The sequence below is a fragment of the Cebus imitator genome, unplaced genomic scaffold, assembly GCF_001604975.1.
Source record: "Cebus imitator isolate Cc_AM_T3 unplaced genomic scaffold, Cebus_imitator-1.0 Scaffold42, whole genome shotgun sequence".
Lineage (NCBI taxonomy): Eukaryota > Metazoa > Chordata > Mammalia > Primates > Cebidae > Cebus > Cebus imitator.
In genome coordinates, this window is record NW_016107357.1 from 14,090,434 (window position 1) to 14,112,688 (window position 22,255).

Below are 22,255 nucleotides of genomic sequence, written 5' to 3' on the forward strand. Positions count from 1 at the left end.
CGAGGCTCTGGGGACAGGCATAGCAAAGGGAAGTGAACCTGCCGTGGGCGGGGCGGGCTGGTGCGGTTGGGGGGAAGGGTGGGGCGAACCCAGAAGGGCGGTCCCATAAGGCGGGCGCAGACTGGGCACTGGAGACGGGTCAGGAAGGGCGGTATGAACCTGGAGAGGGCGGGGCGGCTCGGGAGGGGCGGGAAGGCTCTGCGGACAGGTCCAGGGGGCGGGCCCGGGGCTGTGTAGAATGAACCCGGAGGGGGCGGGGCGGCCCTGGCGCGGGGATAGGGTGGGGCTTCCCAGGCTCCGGCTAGGGAGCGCGCGGCGGGCGGGCCGCAGGCCCAGGGAACGACCATGGTGGGATATCGCCCGCGGCTGCGGGTACCGCTGCGCCAGCAGAGGCGGCTGGGCCGGAACGGGGGCCGAGGCCCGGCTCTTTGGGCAACGAGCCCTTGATCGCCGGCGTCACCGATCGTGATTCCTCTCCTTTGCCATCTCCCGGTGCCGACCGCCACCCCGCCGGACGATGCGCGCCCGCGGCAGCCCAGGAGGCTGAGCCCAGCCTCCCGCTCCGCCCTCCCCGCACAGCTGCCCCTCATGGCTTTGCCGGGCGCCGAGGGTGCGGCCGACACCCCGGTGTCCTCGGCCCAGGGAGCCCCTGGCGGCTCCGCGTCCTCGTCGTCCACCTCCTCGGGAGGCTCGGCCTCGGCGGGCGCGGGGCTGTGGGCCGCGCTCTATGACTACGAGGCGCGCGGTGAGGACGAGCTGAGCCTGCGGCGCGGCCAGCTGGTGGAGGTGCTGTCGCAGGACGCTGCGGTGTCGGGCGACGAGGGCTGGTGGGCCGGCCAGGTGCGGCGGCGCCTCGGCATCTTCCCCGCCAACTACGTGGCTCCCTGCTGCCCTGCTGCCAGCCCCGCGCCCCCGCCTGCGCCGCCGCCCCCGCGGCCCGGCTCCCCGGTGCACGTCGACTTCGAGCGGCTGGAGCTGAAGGAGCTCATCGGCGCGGGGGGCTTCGGGCAGGTATACCGCGCCACCTGGCAGGGCCAGGAGGTGGCGGTGAAGGCGGCACGCCGGGACCCGGAGCAGGACGCGGCGGCGGCGGCCGAGAGCGTGCGGCGAGAGGCTCGGCTCTTCGCCATGCTGCGGCACCCCAACATCATCGAGCTGCGCGGTGTGTGCCTGCAGCAGCCGCACCTCTGCCTGGTGCTGGAGTTCGCCCGCGGCGGAGCGCTCAACCGCGCGCTGGCCGCCGCCAACGCCGCCCCGGACCCGCGCGCGCCGGGTCCCCGCCGCGCGCGCCGCATCCCTCCGCACGTGCTGGTCAACTGGGCCGTGCAGATAGCTCGGGGCATGCTGTACCTGCACGAGGAGGCCTTCGTGCCCATCCTGCACCGGGACCTCAAGTCCAGCAACAGTAAGTGGGTCCGAGGGAGGTGGGGGAAGACTACCTCCCCGCCAGCCAAGGGCGGGCTCCGCAGGACAGACATAGTACCAGATGGAAAGATGCGGGGGTCAGCCTTAGGGCGCCAGCAGCACCTCATGCCCAGGCCTTCAGGGCTTGGAGGTCTAGCTAGTCCTTGTTAGTTGCTTTGAGGCTGGTGACTCTCTTAACCTTGACTTGTCTTTGAAAGCTTTTTTAAAAAACTCAGGCCAGACTTGCTTGTAAGTGAAACATTTGTAAAATACCTGGATCTCCTAGAAACCTCAGGGGGCAGTTCGGCCTTTCAATACTAGAGGTGATTCATCTGGGTAGAACTTTGCAAACCGAGACCTTCTGCAGGTTATGTGGCCTTCTTCCAGTGGCCTTCTTCGAAGTCCCCGAATGCACTCGGGGGCGTCAACTTTACAAGTGCGGTATTGAGGGTGCTGTTCGCCTATTCTAAATATGACTTTACGTCCCTTACTTTTTCCAGAGACTTTTTTCATCCAAATGTCTCTCTATGGTCAGGGTGCGGTGGCTCACGCCTGTAATCCCAACTCTTTGGAGGCCGAGGCGGGGGGATCACCTGAGGTCAGTAGTTCGAGACCAGTCTGGCCAACATGGTGAAACCCTATCTCTACTAAAAATACAAAATTTAGCTGGGCGTGGTGGCAGGCGCCTGTAATCCCAGCTACCTGGGAGGCTGAGGCATGAAAATCACTTGATCCTGGGAGACGGAAGTTGAAGTGAGCGAGATCGCAGCCACTGCACTCCAGCCTGGGGGATAGAGCAAGACTCTGTCTCAAAAAAAAAAAAAAAAAAGTCTCGTTCTGTGAAATATGATTTTATTATTGGTTCAATGTCCTCTTTTCTCCAGACAAGAGGCACTGGTATGCACTGTAACGCACTATTGGGTTAATAACAAGTGCATTGTCCTTGCACAAGTATCTGAAATCCTGAAGTCCTGGCCAGTGTCATTGACTTTGTTTATAAATCAGGGTGGATTTTCCAGATGTCAATAAAGAACTGACAAATGACTTACATGCAAATTCTATTAAACTTTGCTGTATGAAAGAGTCTATAGAATTGCTGTTTGATGTTGGTTCTTTAATAGTGAAGACCGCTTCATATCCTCAAAATGAGATGAAATCCTATGAAAGGTTAAAGGATGCAGCCAGAACTGGCGTTGGCCTGCAAGAGCTGGAGGTCTTTCAATCCTGTGCAACCTGCTAGGACAGGAGCTAGCTCAAGTGAAAACATTGTCCCTAAAGAAGAGTGACAGAAGAAATGTACTTGAAAATTACTAATATAGCATTTTCACTGGGAATTGTAAATAACTGGAATGTTATAGCTAAGCATTGAATACTTCTAGGTTTTATTTCATGATCCTCCTTCCCCCCAAGTCTCTCTATAATTTAGATTGCATCTGCTTAGGCGATGAGAGCAAAGTCTAACAAAATATGTTGTTAGTGGTAGTGGTAGTGGTAGTGGTATATTCTTAGTATTCTGAGAGGCCACAGGAGGACCCTAGCAGTGCTTGCTTTTGAACTGTGTTACAGTAAAAACAGAGTGCAATTTCCTAAAATATACTTTTCTTTCAATAATATACTTTTCCTTCAATAAAAGGAATGTCTGACCAGGTGCTGCCATGGGATGGCTGACTTGTCCATGTGTCCCATAAGCCCTCTTTCCAGCGGTGTCCTGAAAGCCTGTGTCTGCTGGGAGTTTTCTGTAGAACCAGGTATTTTAAGGACATCAACAGCACAATTCATTCCTTCTCCTGCTTCTTGGCAATTGCAGCAACTCTGTGACAACACAGAACCCAACATTCTGCAAATATATCCAAATAATCAACACAAGCAAACACTTAGGTTATACTGATCCTTAGGCTAACAATCCATAAGATTTATAGATCAATCAACAATCCATAGCAATTATTGCAAATAGTAAACTTTCTTAAACTTTTATAAAATACAAATGTTTAAAGTACTCCTAATATTATTAAATGGTAAAAAGAAATAGCATGACCCTGGAATAATAACTATGGCTGAACAGTTTTTATTGACACCAGAAAAACTTGTGTAGTGGAGTATAGACTACTTTGTATACAGTAGATATTACATAATTTGAAGGTGATTACATGCTGCTACTTAGTTTTTGGAAGCCTTTTAATTCTCAGAATAAATTGCCAAACTTCCTGGAATATTTTAATGTCTATGATTGTCAGGCAAGATTCCCTTTGCTTTAAATTGTTGTACTCTTATTAAAGACTTAATTAGCTAGTCACTAGCCTGGCCAAGTATTTGTTACAATATGACCATTATTATAGTTATTTAATTGCTGTAAAATGAAAAGTTCCACTGGAGTCTAAAATGTGCAAACCATGGGACCTCACACATGGCCTTTATCCTGAATGTCTGACTTTATTTGTTCAATGAATAAATGTAGATTTGAAATTTTCTTCTGATATATGAAGCTATAACTTCTTGTTTAGACTTTTGAGTATAACAGATACTCTATTGCAGTATGTTTTGTTTGACTTTATTGGATATTTGCTAATGGTGGTAGTGAGTTACTGATAATGTAAACAAGGTTTTAAAAATCAATATTGAATTTTATTTTCACTCTGTAGTGTACTCATGTACCAAAGAGCCAGTAGAAGACTACTTGGAGCCAATTCAGTGGAAATTACTGTTTTAAACAAATGTTTAAATTTGTCTAGAGAATATGTTACTCTTGACAGATTTTCTTTTATCTTTTCTAGTAGATCTTCTTAAGTTTGCGTGTATCTTGTGAGGGAATGTTTATGTCTAGATAGCAGCTGATATGTTGTGAATGATATAAACAACTTTGTCCCTTTTCTAACAGATAGCAACAGTTTGAAAGTTGTGCCAAGTTAGCAAGCTTTAAGCATCATTTGTTATAAATAAATACTAGGCCTTGTAACTCCACCCTGGATTCAAAATAAGTAGTAAACACTTTATATAATTCTACCTATATGCACCCCCCAGAGAACAATACAAGGCAACCTTGGGTTACTGTGAAAATTGCCAGTGTTGTAGGCATTTACAGAAGAGAGAAACATCGTGGAGAGCTGGAACTCATTTAACACTTTGGGAATGCCTACCCTGTGGCAGTCACTTCTGGGCCCCAGGAACACATGGCAAGCCAGGCAACGATGACAGCATTTTTGCCATCGTAGAGCTTGGTCTGATAGGGAAGATAGATGGCAGTCACTCATTCACAAATAGATTAGTAAGTGCTGTCAAGAAACTTAAGCATGGTGAGGGGAGGAGAGTAGTACCGTGGAGGATGGGGGTGCTATTTCACACGGGGTGCTCTAGGGAAGGCACCCCAAGGAAGGGCCACAAATTAGTCAAGCAAAGACCCAGGCAAAGGAAAAAGGAAGCAAAAACAAGCCTTCCATATTGGAGGAGTGAGGAAAAGGCTGGTGAGGAGAGGCATGTGTGGAGCAGGCCTAGCAGGCCTCCTTCTGCTGTACATGTGGACGGTTCACTCTGAGTGATGGCACTGGCTTCTGTGAAGAAGGAACTGCATGGGCCCGAGTGATGGCTGTCAAGGTTGTCTATATGAGAGAAGGCACCAGCTCTGCCCAGAATGGTAGCAGTGGAAGTATTTTGCAGGGAGGTTCTCAGCAGGCTGTGAAGATGAAATATTGCAATATAAGAATGACTAAGGAGGATTTGAATTATTAGAATTTCGTTTAAGAGTTTTATTTATCAAACTGCAAAAGTGCAGGATTGAAATAACGTTATGTGGCATCATTTATGGTTTCTTTTTTCTTTTTGTGATATTGCTTATTGTGTTCTTTTTTTTTTTTTTTTTTTTNTTTTTTTTTTTTTTTTTTTTTCTTAAGAGGAAATAAACTTTCCATGGGAAACTGAGCCACAAATTATGGTAGCTACTTCCTTTTATACCTTTTATGTCAATGATTAAGCATCTATTATTTCAATTGTTGTTAGCCTTTTGGTAATAATTATTATCTACAGTATTATTTACAACTACAACTACATCTACAATAGTTGTATATAAATACCATGAAATGCCATTTGGAGCTCTTCCTATGACAGACTGCAAAAGGAATATAAATTTTTTGTTTTAGCTTTTTTCGTTAGTACTGTGTAAATAAAGGAACTATCTGAGAAAATTATGGAAAATGTAATCTCCAAATAAGATGTTTAAATAGTTCATCAGAGTGATTTGGGGAAGCTGTTAATTACACTATTATCAGTTATAGGGCATAAGTCTCCTTCTCTCTTCTGTTCTGTTACTTAGGACACCTAGCTTCATGCTATAGCTGCTTCCTGTTTCAGGAGGCACAGAGAAGTCAGTCCAGATGTCCCAATAGTAATTGAGGTCGACATCTGCTTTTGATACAAGGTTAGTGAAAGATTAGACTTTTAGAAGAACAGCAATCACAAAAGAGTCACCACATCTTCCCCCATCATTTTCATGCTTGCATATTTAAAAAATAAGCAGCTGACCAGGCATGGTGGCTCATACCTATAATCCTGACACTTTGGGAGGCCAGGGTGGGAGGATCACTTGAGCCCAGGAATTTGAGACCAGCTTGGGGAACACAGTGAGACCCTGGACTACAAAAATTAAAATTAAAAAATAGGCCATGTCTTATTTTTTGTAGTTGTGACAGGTATAGCTAGTCACATCTGAATTATGCAAACTATCCATATTTGATCAGTTTTGTAATTATTATCAGTGATATCAAAGCAGGGTAAAGGAGACAGAGAAAAGTATCTACCCATTCAGGAAGATCATTTGTAAACCCTGCTTTCTCACACTAGCATTTAAGTGTTAAACTTCACCAGAATAGTGCAGGTAAGGGAAAGAGCATTGGCTTTTTTTTTTTTTCTTGGTAATAAAAGGTCCTGCTGTATAGGCCAGGCTGGTCTTAAACTCCTGGACTCAAGCCATCATCCTTCCTCCTCAACCTCCCAAAGTGCTGGGATTACATGTAAGAGCCACCACTTCTGGCTCTGGCATTGACTTTAAAGTCCGTCACATCTGGATTTGAATATCAGTGTCATCATTTACTAGCTGTGTGACCTTGACCAAGTTATATAACTTCACTGAAGCTGAATGTCTTGATTTCTGATACTGTATTCATTTCTTGGGAGATTTGACAAAAGTCCTGTAGGGAAAATCTGTTTAATATTTCGTAACCCATTAAAGGCAGTTAGATAATACTGGTATAAAAGCATATGGCTTTTTCAGGGAACAATGAGTAGTTAGGCATAACTAGATGGAAAGTGGGGAAAAGGTTTTTTGGGAAGGAAACACATTTAGCATATGGTCAGGCCGTGAGTGCCGTGGATGCCATGCTAAGATATGTGGACTATTTAAGAGGCAAGGGAGAGTCATTGATGGTTATTGAGGAGGTGTGTGGTACGATCTGCTGCTAGAAGACACATCTACCCAGAGAAAAATATAAGCTGGGGATCATCTGTTTTATGACTGTACTACCATAGATTGTCAGAACGGCAATAATAAAAACTAAAATAATTTACTTAGACATGGGTTTGACCAACATTATTTATCATTTACAACGCAGCCTGGTTTTAGCATCACAGTTTGTTTAGTGAGTTATTTTAGACCCCCTTTTCTCTCTGGTTTCTAACTCCCTCCCAAATTAGAAAATATTGACTAGCTTTACCATGTCAGGCTGATGATTTTAACTCTAGATGTTAGTGACTGAGGTAACCTGCTGAGTTAATCCGGGACTCCTGAAAAGCAGAAGCACCCCAGTGAAGGAATTTTAATGGGCAGAAGGTTTTCTGGGGGACCTGGGGGAGCTGTGATGGTTTTATTTTGGAGCCTGAAACTTAAATTTGTACAGTTGCCCCTTAGGCAGTGTGAATTTAGTTTTTAAAATTCATCTTCTCCAAATACTGCTTCATGTTAAGTGCTTTTAACTAAACAATAGTATTAATAATTGCAAAAGCCACAATTACTTGTGCACCAACCTAATAGTAACAGGATTTGTTGTTAACACTTATTTAGGGCATACTAGATGCTGAGCACTACTTAGAATTTATCCTCATTTATTTGTAACTACAACCTTTTGAGGTGGGCACTCTAAATATCCCCATTTTACAGGTAAAAAAAAAAAAGAACCCAATGATCAGTTGACTTGATGAAAGTCATTCAGCCCGTCAGAGGGTAGTGCTAAGAATCGAATTTGGGACCTCTGATCCTAGAACTTGCACTTTTATTGTCTCCACATATTGCCTAGATTAACCATTCTCAAATATTTGCTTTCAGGACTCCCAAAGAGCTTTGGTTTGTAGCAATTGATATTTATCATACTAGAAATTTAAAATAATAAATCTAAAAAATGTCTCATAATATGAATATAACAATAGACCTATTACATCTTAACATAGTATTTGTAATGGGAACACCTCCATATTTTCCAAATCAAATTTAATGAAGATGGTGGCATTTCTTTGCACTTGTGAAGCTCACTTTAATGTTAGACTTGGAGAGAAGACAGATGAATGGTCATATCTGTTTCTGTATTCACACTGTCACCATCTTCGGGAAGGCCAAGGATCCCTAGAACCATACTTCGAGAACCTCTAGGCTAAATGATAAGTTCTGTTGATACAGAATGACACTCTTTTTTTTTTTTTTTTTCACTTAAGGCTGTGTGCGGTGACTTGTACCTGTCATCCCAGTATTTTCAGAGGCTAAGGTGGGTGGATCAATTGAGGTCAGGAGTTCGAGACCAGCCTGGCCAACATGATGAAACCTTATTTCTACTAAAAATACAAAAATTAGCCAGGCATGGTGGTGGACGCCTGTAATCCCAGCTACTCCAGAGGCTGAGGCAGGAGAATTGCTTGAACTGAGGAGGTGGAGATTGCAGTGAGCTGAAATCATGCCACTGCACTCCAGCCTGGGTGACAGAGCAAGATGCCTTCCAAAAAAAAAAAAAAAATTCACTTAAAACTATTCACTTACAAAAATTATGTCACTTATAATCCCATTGCCTAGATTCTGCCATTAATGTTGTACTAATTTGCTTTAACATAGATTTAACCCTTATGTGTCCATTAATCTATCTTACTTTGTGATGAAGCAGTATTTTTTCTTTGAATACTCCAGATGATTCTGATGCAGAGCAAAGTTCAAAAGCTACAGTTTGAAGGTCCAGATTTGTGGATTCCTTCTTATGTGTTATCTGGGTTGATATAGAAATTCTTCCATGGCTACAGACTATTTCCAAATAAAACCAACTACCTGCTGATAAATGTATGGTGAGTCATAGCAGGAGCCAGATGAGAGTATGCCTGATGTATTCTGGCATATAACTCCGGGAAGAGGAACATCTCAGAGTATTTGTTTCTTTTACGTTGGAGGGCAAATAGTGTTACTGAGGTAGTAGGTTTGAGCTGTCTGACTCCAATAGCTTTCTGAATATGGTGACGTGAGGATTAAGTGAGATGGTGTATGGCTGGGGTCAGCAAATTTCTCCTTTAAGAGGCCAGATAGTAAATCTTTTTGGTTTTGCAGTCCATATGGTCTCTGTTTGCAACTATGTCTCTGTTTGTAATTCTGCTGTTGTAGCCAAAACATCCTTGACAATATGTAAACAAATGAATGTGGCAGTATTCCAATAAAACTTTATTTACAAAAGAGACATTGTGCTGATTTAGCCTGTGGGCTCTTATTTGCCAATTCCTCATATATGTCAAAGAATTTGGTAAATCGTAAGACAAAATCTAAATGCAAGCTATTGAATATATTTATTTTAATATTTTACTTAGAAACACCATAAAGTGTTTTAAATTTAAAATATTTATGCTTTAAATATTTCTTAATGTTATATGTGTGTGAACTCATTGATACCTAAACATTTTCTACAACTCTTTTTAGCCTAATAACATTATGATTTTTATTAATTCTGCAAAATCAGGTGTCACCGTATCAGGTATTTGTTCATCATGGTTGGAGGTGAGGGTCCTTTTAATTTGGCTAACTTGGGTAATTCCCAGCAGCCTGCTGTATGAGGAAACAGTTCTAAGCCTTGTTCCCTGTAGGCGCGCTGAGATCTGTATGCTTTGGCAGGCCTGCTTCTAACTTGGGTTGATAAGTAGGGTCATGGTGGAGGTATAAAGTATTTAATTGCTCTTGTAACTGTTTCACTACCAGGGTTCATTACTAGTTTGTGCATTTTTTAAGCTATTGGAAAAAGAACAAATCACATGCCATTTCAGAAAGTATCTTGATGGCATATAAGATGTTTGAATTATTACTTCTGAAGATTTGGCTTCATGTGATTTTATGTGATTTATTTTGTTTCAGGGTTTCTGCAAATATTGCATCCAGTTGTATTAAATATGTTACATTCCTACTAATATATTAATGTAGAATATTATGGAAGATTTCTGCCTTAGTTTGCTTTATTATGTACCTTGACTGTTAAAATACTAACATGATAGAAATTTAGAGCTAGGCTTTACATACAATGAAGTGTAAGCAGTTTTCTCATTAAAACTGAGTATTCTATGTGTCCATGAAAAGGTTTGACCCATGAAAGATAGATAGATTTTGTTTCAGTATATGAGCAGTGTGAAGTTCTCTTTTAGCTTACCACATCTGTTTTTTCTTTACAGAAGTCTGTCTTGTATTTAGTACGCTAGCTCATTCATTTATACAACAGTTACTTATTGATCATATTGAGTGCCTAGGAGACACAAATTCCTCCCTTCAGAATCTTGTATTTTAGTGAGTGAGACAGACATTAAGCAAAATAAATAATAAAATGTATAGTGTCTTGGAGAGCAGTAAGTGCTCAGCAGAAACACTAAAGTTGCAAGGAAGGATGGAAATATTGAGGTAAACAGTCAAAGACTGTATGTCTAAGCAAGGTCTTGCAGAAAAGATGGATTTTCAGCAGAATCTAAGCAGATGAGGAAGTGTGTCATCTGGGAAAGAACATGCTTGTTAGAGGGAACAGAAATTGCAGGATTTCTCAAACAGAAGGCCAGTGTGCTGGAAGCAAAGTGAAGGTGGGCAGAACAGCAGGACATGAGGGAGAAGCAGGGATCCCTCACACCATACAGTCTTGGGGGCCCTGCAGAGTCTTTGATTTTTACTATGACACAAGAGGGTTTTGAACAGAGGAGAGCTGTGGTCTCATTTATACATTAACAGGACTACACTGGCAGCAGTTTTGAAATTAGATGAAGGGGAATCAGGTTGGAAATGTGACTGTGAGAGTCATCAGCATGAGAAAGTATGTAAAGCCCTGAGATTGGCTGAGATTATCTAGGGAGCCAGTGTAACTTATTTAAAACTAGACAGAGGTCCAAGGACTGAGTCCTGGGTAGTCTCCAGTCTTTAGAGGTCAGGGAGATGGGGAGGACCCAGGAATGGCTAGAAGTAAAGGGGAAAATCAGGAGTGTGGAGACCAGTGAATAAAGTATTTCAGGGAAGAATGATCAACTGTATCAAATGCCACTGATAGATCAATATTCAAATAACTGTTTTGCTATAATTATTTTTAAAACAATCTTCATTTCTTCTTCTTCTTTTCTTTGAGACAGAGTCTTGCTCTGTTGCCCAGGCTGGAGTGCAGTGGTGCTGTTATGGCTCACGACAGCTGTAACCTCCTGGGCTCATGTCGTACTCCCACCTCAGCCGCCCAGACAGTCGGGACTATAGGCGAGTACCATGACGCCCAGCCAATTTTTAAATTCTTTTGTAGGGATTGGGTCTCACTGTATTGCCCAAATTGGTCTTGAACTCCTGGGCTCAAGCAATCTTCCTCCACCAGCCTCCCAAAGTCCTGAGATTATAGGCCTAAGCCACCGCATCTGGCCAACAATCTTAGTTTCTTAACTGTCCAGGATCCTAATACTTTTTTAGGAGGATAGAGGTGAGTTGATTTTCTATAATTAGCAGCTGACTTAACAAGAAAAAGCTTATAATAATTCATCTCCTTCATATTCATTCTTCCCCTAAGAGTATTCATTATTAATTTCCTCATTCATTCAACCAACACTTGAGCATATTAAAATGCCAGTTGCTGTGCAGTATTAAAAAAATTAATTAGGCACAAGTTCTATCCTCAAGCTGCTTTCAATTTAAGAAAAAAAAAGATTGTAACAAGGAAGACAAGGCAGGAGTTAAGTGTAATGGGAAAGGTACAGTCTAAGTGTATTAGAATGTAGAGAAATAGCTGAGGTTAGGCAAAAGGCAATGGGAAGATGTTACTTATAGACTCATCAATTATTGGAGCAGGAAGTATTGAGATTCCAAAGGCCAGTGTGCTTGTAAGTGGCTTCACAGTTAATGTCATGGTGGTCTGGACTAAGGGCTCAGTTCTGGTGCCCGGATGGATTGGGAGGTGCAGAAGAAGGTGTGAGTTTTATAGAGGGCAGAAGAGGAAGGCATTCCATTCTGTAAGGAGGCACGGGGAGACAGAAAAAGGCGATGCTGTAGTTTTTGGAAATGGCACACGGAATTGTTGGAATATAGGGTTCATTCAGGAGAGTACAAAAAAGAGCTGGAAAGATCATTTAGAATGAGATTGAGAAGGGACGAAGGCCAAAATGAAAGTGTGGGTGTTACTCCATAGGCTGGATAGTGAATGGGGTATGTGTCCAAGGTGGGGGCTGGGGAAGGGGGAAGGCAGATGGCGCTAGGGGTGAAGGGGAGCAGGTACCGCTGGGGAATGTGTGGAAAGAAGTATGAGAAACATTCTACGCTATATGGTAAAATTAGGAAGTTATCATTCATTCCATAGAAATTGTGGATTGTTCTCAAAGTTGAAATGTATAAAGTTTCGTGAAGTTTTTTGTTAATATATTCTTTTACATTATTGCTTTTCTCAACTTGTTTTCTTGCTGATGACTTTTTTTTGGATGCTACATTAACAGTTAAAGATTAATCGAAACTTATTTGACTCATTAAATGGAATTTAGACACAGTGATCCCGACAATGTTGAGAACATGGAATGATTGCTTTTAAAAAATATATACATTATATACAATAATTCTGAAAATACCAATGTGAAAACTTCACAGGAGCTGAAAAAATTCAGTGCCTCATGGTTGAATAAGTAGGCTAAGTACAAGGTTGTAGAGGCCAATTGTTAAGGAATGGGGCTAACAAGGGTCAAAAATCTTTGCATGACTTCAGTCATTCAAAAAGGTGCTCAAACAGTTGTTGCTAGGATACTCACAGGGATTTACCATTTCTGTGGCCAAAAAAGTTGATTTGCCTGGTTTGTACATGAAAATCCGTGGTGGCCAGCTAGTGCACCGTGGTTCTTCCTGCGTTAATGACAGGAAGCGGAAGTTGGCTGCCAACCATGTGTCTTCAGGCAGAAACCTGGCAGTGTGCCCCATTATATTACCTGTTGTGAGACGGACTATTTTGGTTTCGGTCACATTGCCCAAAAGATAAGGAATTTCAGGAATTCTGCTGAACACCTCTGAAATGGAATCCAAAACAATGGGCCTTTCATGGAACCCTAAAGGGTTGACATTTGTAGTGTGATTTTAACTTGTTTTCTGTGAGCCGACGGTGTGGTGTGGCCGTGTTGGTTCCAGTGAAAACTTTGGACCTGTGGAATGGGGGCTGGTATTCTGAAACTGTTAGAAAGTCTGCAAATATATGCTGCCATCACATTCATTTGGGAATAAAGTTTGTTAATGTTTGGTGTTTAGTTCTCACTTTGACTCTGTTTTCACTATTTTAGACCTTTCTTTGGGCTTGGCATTGCAAGGGCTGCCAGCCCTTACTTGGGGTCTTGGGTGTGGGTTAGGAGGCCAGGAAGTGTTTTGAGGCCTATTTTCATCAGTCCTTTCTCAAGTCTGCCTGTCTGGAGGTTTGTAAGGATGTGGAGATAATGTGTAAAAAAGTGCTTTGAGAAACAAAGTTTTATAGAACTGCAAGCCATTTTGGTCATGAATTTGGGGTATTTTTCGTGGTAGGAACAATTATTGTTTAAAGGTGAAATTAATGGCATTTCTAGAAGGAAAGCATAATACAACTGATGAAAAGCTAATTAATTTACCTGCTTTTGTTTGTTTGTTTGTTTCAGCTTCCTTCTGTGGGTTAAGTACATGGGGTTTAAAGGATTGGGGACCTAAATCTCTTTTTCTGTAGGTATTTATTTTTCTTTATATTCATAGGGAATAAGGACTGAGAAATAAATATGCCTTTAGCTGATGTGGATGGAACATTCAAAAATTTATCTCGGCCGGGCGCGGTGGCTCACGCCTGTAATCCCAGCACTTTGGGAGGCCGAGGCGGGTGGATCACACGTCAAGAGATCGAGACCATCCTGGTCAACATGGTGAAACCCCATCTCTACTAAAAATACAAAAAATTAGCTGGGCATGGTGGCCCGTGCCTGTAATCCCAGCTACTCAGGAGGCTGAGGCAGGAGAATCGCCTGAACCCAGGAGCCGGAGGTTGCGGTGAGCCGAGATCGCCATTGCACTCCAGCCTGGGTAACAAGAGCGAAACTCCGTCTCAAAAAAAAAAAAGTTAATCTCACAAAATGAGATTTCTGGTTGCTTTGCTGTCTTCTTATAACCAATAGCTTTATGAGCAGCACAGAAGAGGGCTGGGGATGAACTCTAGCTCTGTGTCTTAGCCCTTTGATCTTGGATAACATTTCTAGGCTCTGAGCTGGAGATTATATACCTGCCTTATAGACGAATGTCATGATCAAATGAAATATCAAATGTGTGGAAACAACTCTGCATAGCAGAGGGTTGGTAAATGGTGGGCAATATTCTTATTATTTGAATCGGTGATAATTATCGTTAATAAACGATATTCCATGGAGCATTGTAATATACAAGGCACTATGTTAGGCGATATGGAGGATTCACAGAGTGCCATAAAATACAGTTCCTGAGATTAAGTAGCTTGCACATAACTTAGGTAGAGAAGTCTTAGGTAAAAAGATAACGCATAAAATAATGTCATATGTGGGTAGCGAATGAGAGGGAAGATAAAATCGTTTGCAATTTTATGGGATGCTTAAGGATGTTTTTCAAGGAAGCTGGCCCTTGAAAATTGGGACAGTATAGATGGATAGGAAGAATGAAAGGTTATTTCAAAGGGAAGTGGGTCTCTGATTTCCCTCTTGCTTGCCTCTCTCACCCTCCTTTCCTCCATCCCTCCCTATGTAATATAGCATTAAGAGTAGGAAAAATGGTAGCATTTTGGCCTTACTATTTGGCCACTGTGTAACCATGGGAATATAACCAGTCCTAAATTGGATTCTTTGTATCTACAATGGAAATAAGAATAGAATAGATTTCATTACTTACTAGATGACAAGGGAAAAAAAGTTACAACACAACAATATTTATTTAGTATCAGTTACTTATTTAATAAGTCCCTGCTCAAATAACCTTCCACATTTAAACCTACCATTGGTTCCCTCCACTTGGGTTCTCTCCAATGCCTTAACTCCTGTGACTGCCTGATACTGTAAATGTTTGACAAAACGATGCAATGAAAATGCACATCCATTGTGAACTCTCAAGGCTTGAAAAAGAGGCAGGGTTTCCTGAAGTTCATGAAAGTGCTTTTGAAGACTTGATAAAAACTCTTAAAGCCATTGATAAAAGTGTGTGTGTGTGTGTGTGTGTGTGTGTGTGTGTGTGTGTGTGTAATTCTTACAGAGTGCTTACCATGCCTCAGCTACTGTTCTAAGCACTTTACATGTATTCCTTTACTCTTCCCTACAATCTTAGGATGTAGGTACTATCGTAATTCACAAGACAAGCAAAGAAGCAGAAGCACACGGGATCCAAACCAGGCAGGTTGGCCCTAGAAAACATGCAGTTCATCACCACTCTCTACTGCCCCTATTTAGTTCAGTTAATAATTGAGCAATGACAGAAAGTCAAAAGGGAGGAGAATGGGTACCTCAATGGAGATTTCCAAAGGATAAAGAAAGATCTTGTAAAAAAATTAGTACAAGCTGTCAACTAAGTGTGTACATAGTGGTTAGTACCATAGGCTCTGGAGTCAAACTGCATGAGCTTCACTGCTCCTTAGCTGAGTGGCCCTAGACAGATTACTCAACATCTCTGTTCCTCTTTATGTACAAAGAGGAGATAATAGTATCTACTTATGGCATTGTGGTATGGCTTATGTAACTAAAATACCTATAACCTCACCTGATAAGTAGAATATACTCAGAAGTATTAATTACTACTAAAACTAACATTAGTAAAAAATGACCCTCTTTATGATTATCTTCTACAAACCAGATATCCTCTGCTTTCTCTGTAGAAGGATTCACTAGAGGAGAGGGCGGCAGCTTCCAGCTACGTTAGAGCTTCATGGGCAACCTAGGGAACATTTCTACATAGTTCTAGGCAGAGGCAGATCAGCCGCAGGGAGAGGAGCTGAAGGTTCTGGGAAGGGCAGGGTAGGAGGGTGCTGGTGAGGAGTGAATGAAAGCACATTTATTGTAGCTGCAGAGCTGCACCAGATCTCAGGAACAGATGCTGGTATCAGCTCCACTCCCGAGAATTGCCCTTGTGTATCCTCTACATTGGCAGGAGGCTGACACTGGGAAAATCAGCGACTGATGACTTCTGTGTTTAATTTCTGCTATATTTTGAGCTCCAGTAAAACAGTTATTTCTCCTACATTATCTTTATAAGTTAAAGAATCTATAAACGCTTTCCAAAATTTATTTATTTATTTATTTACTGAGATGGATTCTTGCTCTGTCTCCAGGATGGAGTGCAGTGGCTTGATCTCGGCTCATTGCAACCTCTGCCTCCTGAGTTCAAGCGATTCTCCTGCCTCAGCCTCCCAAGTAATTGGGACTATAGGCATGTGCCACCATGCCCGGCTAATTTTTGTATTTTTAGTAGAGATGGGGTTTCACCATGTTGGCCAGGATGGTCTTGATCTCTTGACCTGGTGGTCTGCCCATCTCAGCCTCTTAAAGTGCTGGGATTGCAGGCGTGAGCCACTGAGCCCAGCCTTTCAAATTTAATGTATGCTAATGTTTGATAATAATGAGCTATGGTAATATATCATCTAATTTCAGTATTCTCCACTTATCTTCAGTAGAAAAGATCCTGCACTTAGGTCAGAAAACAATAGATTTTTTTCATATTAGGTAAACTTTTACGGACTTCTGATGCTACATGTGATATCTCAGGAAATGTTTCTTGCTCTTAGAAATCATTTACTTTCTCAGAAAGAGAACTACTCATAAAGAGCATTAAGTTGTATCTGAAAATAATGTGTAACTTCAAGCACAAATAACCCACTGAGGTCTATAATGTGTGTGCTGTAAGTAAAATGGTAAAACACAAGTTTGTTCTTGTTTATTCTGCTAACTACAGCGAAGATTGTGTTTTACATGCCATGGAAAAATTGTGACAGAAAAATTAAAAGAATATGCAAATGTCCCGCTTTTGATTTTTCTGTAGTTTTGCTACTTGAGAAGATAGAGCATGATGACATCTGCAATAAAACACTGAAGATTACAGATTTTGGGTTGGCGAGGGAATGGCACAGGACCACCAAAATGAGCGCAGCAGGCACCTATGCCTGGATGGCCCCCGAAGTGATCAAGTCTTCCTTGTTTTCTAAGGGAAGTGACATCTGGAGGTGAGCCTTTCCTTTTGCAAACATCTGCAGAAACTCCTTGCTATGCTTCATTTCAGTGAGTCTCAAAGTATTCAGTAATTCTCAGCATAGGCCTTTTTGAATAAGTTTTTATGGTTTTGATCAAAATAATTGTAATGACAACGGAACAGATAATTTGAGGTTTGTATTGTCATATGACTCCATTTCACAGGGGGCCTTTCTTGTTAAATCATAAGTTTAGTTAAAACTGGTTAATTTGTATTAACACCAAATGCCCAAGATTTTGTAGGAGGTGCCAGTGAATAAAAGTAAATGATCCATGATGCAGTCTTGGCTCACTATAGCCCCAACCTCCAAGGCTCACGTGACCCTCCCGCCTCAACTTCCTGGGTAGCCAAGACCACAGGTGTGCACTACCACGCCTGGCAAATTTTTTTTGTGTGTAGAGAAGCTGTGGGGGAGGGTCGTCCCACTATGTTGCCCAGGCTGGTCTTGACTTTCTAGGCTCAAGTGATCCACCCACCTCGGCCTCCCAAAGTGCTGAGATTATAGGTGTGAGCCACTCCACCCAGCCTGAATTGACATTTTTAATAAACTTTTAATTCCTTGTGACTCACAGACAATATTAGCATGGAAGGAGTTTGATAAAAAAATTTAGACTAATCCCTTCATTTTATAGATTGCTTCATCTAAAGATTAAAGCCTCCTATTTGAAGACTGGGAGCTGCCCTCAAACAGATCACCAGGTTATTTTGACTTTCCATTCAGCTTTTCTCATTAGAAAGATGTGAACAATTACAAAACAACAAAGAAAAATGACACTGTTTAATAGTTATGATGCATCTAGAACTACTTGCCATTGTTTAATGCTCACAGAATCCTGCTAATAAAGAAAATGTGGTGCATATACACCATAGAATACTAACACAGCCATGAAAAGAGTAAAATCTTGTCCTTTGCAACACAGATGTAGCTGAAAGCGATGATCCCAAGTGACCTAATATAGGAATAGAAAACCAGATATCACATGTTCTCACTTATAAGTGGAAGCTTAACATTGGGTACGCATGGACATAATGATGGCAATAATAGACACTGGGGACTAACAGAAGGTGAAGGGAAGGAGAGGGAAAAACCAACTCTCGGGTACTATGCTCAGTACCTGGGCGATGGGATCATTTGTATCCTAAACCTCAACATCACTCGACATACCCAGGTGACATTTGCACATGTACTCTGTATATCTAAAATAGGAGTTGAGAAAAATTTTAAAAAAGGATAGATGTAAAAACCAAAATAAAATCCTGTTATTAAAATTCTATTTTTTTAAAGATTTTAACAGGTTTGATGAGATACGATTCACCTACCATACAACTGATGCATTTAAATTGTACAATTTGATGGTTTTTGTATATTAGTAAGTTGTGTGTCCATCATCCCAATCGATTTCAGAACATTTTCATTATGGCAGAAAGAAAACATGTGCCCCTTTTTCATCATCCCCAGCTTGCCTTGCCCTCTCAGCCCTAGGCAACCGCTCATCTATGTTCCGTATCTTTAGATCTGTTTATGTAAGAGGAATCTTAGAACACTCCTTTGTCACTGGCTTCTTTCACTGAGCCTAATGATTTGAGGCTCATCCATGTCACAGCATGTATCAGTACTCCCTTCATTTTTATGGCTTAATAATAGAGTATTTCTATACCACATTTTGTTTACCCATTTATCTGTGCATGAACATTTGGGTTGTTTCCAATTTTTGGTGATTGCAAATACAATTGATAACAAACATTCATGAACACATTTTTGTGAGGACGTGCGTTTTCAGTTTCCTTTATTGTACATCTAGGAGTAGTGAGATCGCTGGGCCATATTGTAATTCTGTGTTTAACCTTTTGAGGAACCACTAGACTGTTTTCCAAAGTGACTGCACCTTTTTTTTAATTCTCACCAGTAAAGTGTCAGGGTTCTGATTTCTCTCTATCTTCCCTGTCACTTGTCATCTGACTTTTTGATTCTGGCCATCTTTGTAGGTATAAAGTGGTATCTCATGGTTAAAGTTATAGTTTGGGGGCTTTGTTGTTCTCATTATTTGCTTTTCGCTTGTTTCACATAAAAGAAAACTAGGGAGCCGGGCACAGTGGTTCATGCCTGTAATCCCAGCACTTTGGAAGGCCAAGGTAGATGGATCACCTGAGGTCAGGAGTTCGAGACCAGCCTGACCAACATGGTGAAACCCTGTCTCTACTGAAAAATACAAAAATTAGCTGGCCATGGTGGCAGGCACCTGTAATCCCAGCTACTTGGAAGGCTGAGGCAGGAGAACCACTTGAACCTGGGAGTGTAGTGAGCCGAGATTGCTCCATTGCACTGCAGCCTGGGTGACAGAGCAAGACTCTGTCTCAAGAAAGAGAGACAGAGAGAAAGAGAGAAAAGGAAGGGAAGGAGGGAGGGAGAGAGGGAGGGAGGGAGAGAAAGAGAAAGAAAGAGAGAGAGAGAAAGAGAGAAAGAAAGAAAGAGAAAGAAAGAAAGAGAAAGAAAAGAGAGAAAAGAGAGAAAGGAAGAAAGGAAGGAAGGGAAAGAAAGAAAGCAAAAGAAAGAAAGAAGGAAAGAAAGAAAAGGAAAGAAAGAAAACTAGGGACGAGAGAGGAAAAATACTTGCCAGGGGTCCATTGCTTGTAAGTGCCAGAACCTTATAAGAGCCCAGATCTGTCTGGCTCTCAAATGCATGCTCAATAAAAAATGTTTTTCCTTTTAAATCTTTGGATACACTAGAGGTTACTCCCTCAAATTCACACATGAAGTCAGTGGCAGAGCCCCTGTCAGTAAAAGTTTCATAAAACTCCTTTACATTTAAAGCTTATCTTCTGCATTTAAAATTATGATTTAATTGTTCTATTTAAATCTTCTAAGGAAATTATCAATTGGATCAGGGGTTCTATAGTGTCTTAGGGCCAGTTTGAAAAATACAACTGCTTGAGCCTCACCCCTTGATGAATTAGACTCTCTACTGGTGAAGGCTGAGCATATGTGTTTTTATCAACTGTTAAGTGTGTTTTCACTGATTTAATTACAGTAATTTTCAAACATGAAAATATTAAATTACACAAGGGACTCTGGCTATCTTTGTAAGATATTTTACTTAAAGACTAAAACTATTAAAACACATCATAAATCAATTTTACATACAAAATAATGTATTTTAAGACTATGAGACCTTATTATAAACTATGCTTTTATTAAAAACTAATTACGAGGTATACGAATGCTGTGCAGTCATGCTCTATAGCAATCTTGTCTATCGTAAACATAGAGGAGAATCAAGATGTAAGCAAAAAAGAAAAAAGGAAAAGAAAGTTGCTAAAACTAACCAAAATATGGGTCTTTAAGCCCCATACACTCTCTAAAGAAGTCACCTCTCAAAACTGATTTATTTACAAAGTGCAATGATCTGATTTTCATTAAAAACAGAAGTTACCGATGGTCCACTGTATCTAATGTGTTTTTCTTCCTGTCACCTACTCTTCAGCTGACATTTTTTCCTGTTGCTAGCTTGGCATCCCTCTCCCCTCTTCTAATTAGCTCAAGTCCCTGATATAAGAAGGCGTAATGTTTGCATATAGCCTATGCACATCCTCCCATGTACTTTAAAGCATCTCTAGATTACTTATTATTACCTAATACAATGTGAATGCGGTGTAAATGGTTGTCATTCTGTATTGTTTTTAAAGTTGTATTGTTATTTTTTATTGTTGTTTTTTTCTGAATATTTTCCATCCATGGTTGCTTGAATCTGCAGATGTGGAGAGCTGACTGTATTATGAAAAGGACTAAGAAATTACTGCTTTCTGGAGCCGCTTAGTTGAAGGGGTCAAACATCCCTGCATATCTCCAGAACCCATTATATACAAAAGCACATTGTAGGATATCAGGATAGGCAAGAGCAGAGCAGGTCAGGTCATCTCTTTGAATTATAGACACCATTGCTGTAAAGTCTCTTTTCATCATATTTCCATAAAGAAAGTTTCATTCAAAAAACATTGCTTTACCTATTGCAGTGCTAGGGATCGGTGACTTTATATTTCTTGATTTTCTTCTCTTCCCTTCCTTGTAACAGTTACTATACTACAAGGTAACTGTTTTATGCACTTAGATATTGTTTTCTAATTTTTTTTTTTTTGAGATGGAGTTTCACTCTTGTCGCCCAAGCTGGAGTGCAATGGCATGATATCAGCTTACTGCAAACTTCACCTCCAGGTTCAAGCGATTCTCCTGCCTCAGCCTCTGGAGTAGCTGGGATTACAGGCATGCACCACCATGTCCAGCTTATTTTTTGTATTTTTAATAGAGACAGGTTTCTCCATGTTGGTCAGGCTGATCTCAAACTCCTGACATCAGGTGATCCACTCACTTCAGCCTTCCAAAGTGCTGGGATTATAGTCATGAGTCATGGCACTAGGCCATTATCTAATTTGTACAACTCTTATCATTGTCCTGGTTTTGTAGGTTAAGTAGCCCAGGCACAGGGAAGTTAAGAAATTTGCTTTGAGTTATAAAACTGCTAAGAAGCAGACTTTAGGTTCAGGACTGAGATCCATGACTCCTGACACCACAGCCCCGAGTCATTACACTTCTTGAGTTCTCAGGAGGGGGCTTCATCATACTATCTTCTACCCAGTTTAAGAGAACAGGAAAATATGTAGTATACTTTAGAAGTAGTTCAATTGAAATAGTTTCGTTTTTTTCACATTGGTTTTCCATGGGATAAGCCCTCCTCTCTCTGGAAAAATGATCTATCCTAGATTATTCATTTCCTGAAACTTCCAAGAAGCAAAGTTACATGGCTATTTTTTTAGTTTTGTTATTTGTTAATAGAAATTTTTTGAATTTAGAAAATTTTAATTATTCCATGTAAGAATTTTTTTTGTTTTTGTTAAATGATCTATGAGTTAAGTTTACTTATGTTTGAAGTTATGAATATGTCCCCTCTAATGCAAATTATTTAAAATTTGATAATTTTAAGAAAATTATCGAAAGGAAGCAGATAAGCTTTGGAAAATAATGATTTCAACTTTAGCTAACAGTTATAGCATTGTATAATTTACAAGTAATACATTATATGTATTATATATTTCCTTTTTGAAATAAAACCGTGTTTTGAGATGGTACAGCGGTCTCACTATAATAGAAGAGTTCACTGAAGATCAGCTTTA

General features: G+C 41.1%; 1 protein-coding gene across 1 annotated transcript in view; it reads left to right on the top strand.

Moving 5' to 3' along the window:
• Positions 1-285: 285 nt before the first annotated feature.
• MAP3K21 (mitogen-activated protein kinase kinase kinase 21) overlaps positions 286-22,255 on the top strand; it is a 59,256-nt gene continuing 37,286 nt past the window's right edge. The window contains exons 1-2 of the mRNA XM_017526555.2: positions 286-1,405; positions 16,883-17,063. Coding sequence (XP_017382044.1) covers positions 589-1,405; positions 16,883-17,063 — 998 coding nt within the window. The 5' untranslated portion in view covers positions 286-588. The remainder of the gene's footprint in view (positions 1,406-16,882; positions 17,064-22,255) is intronic.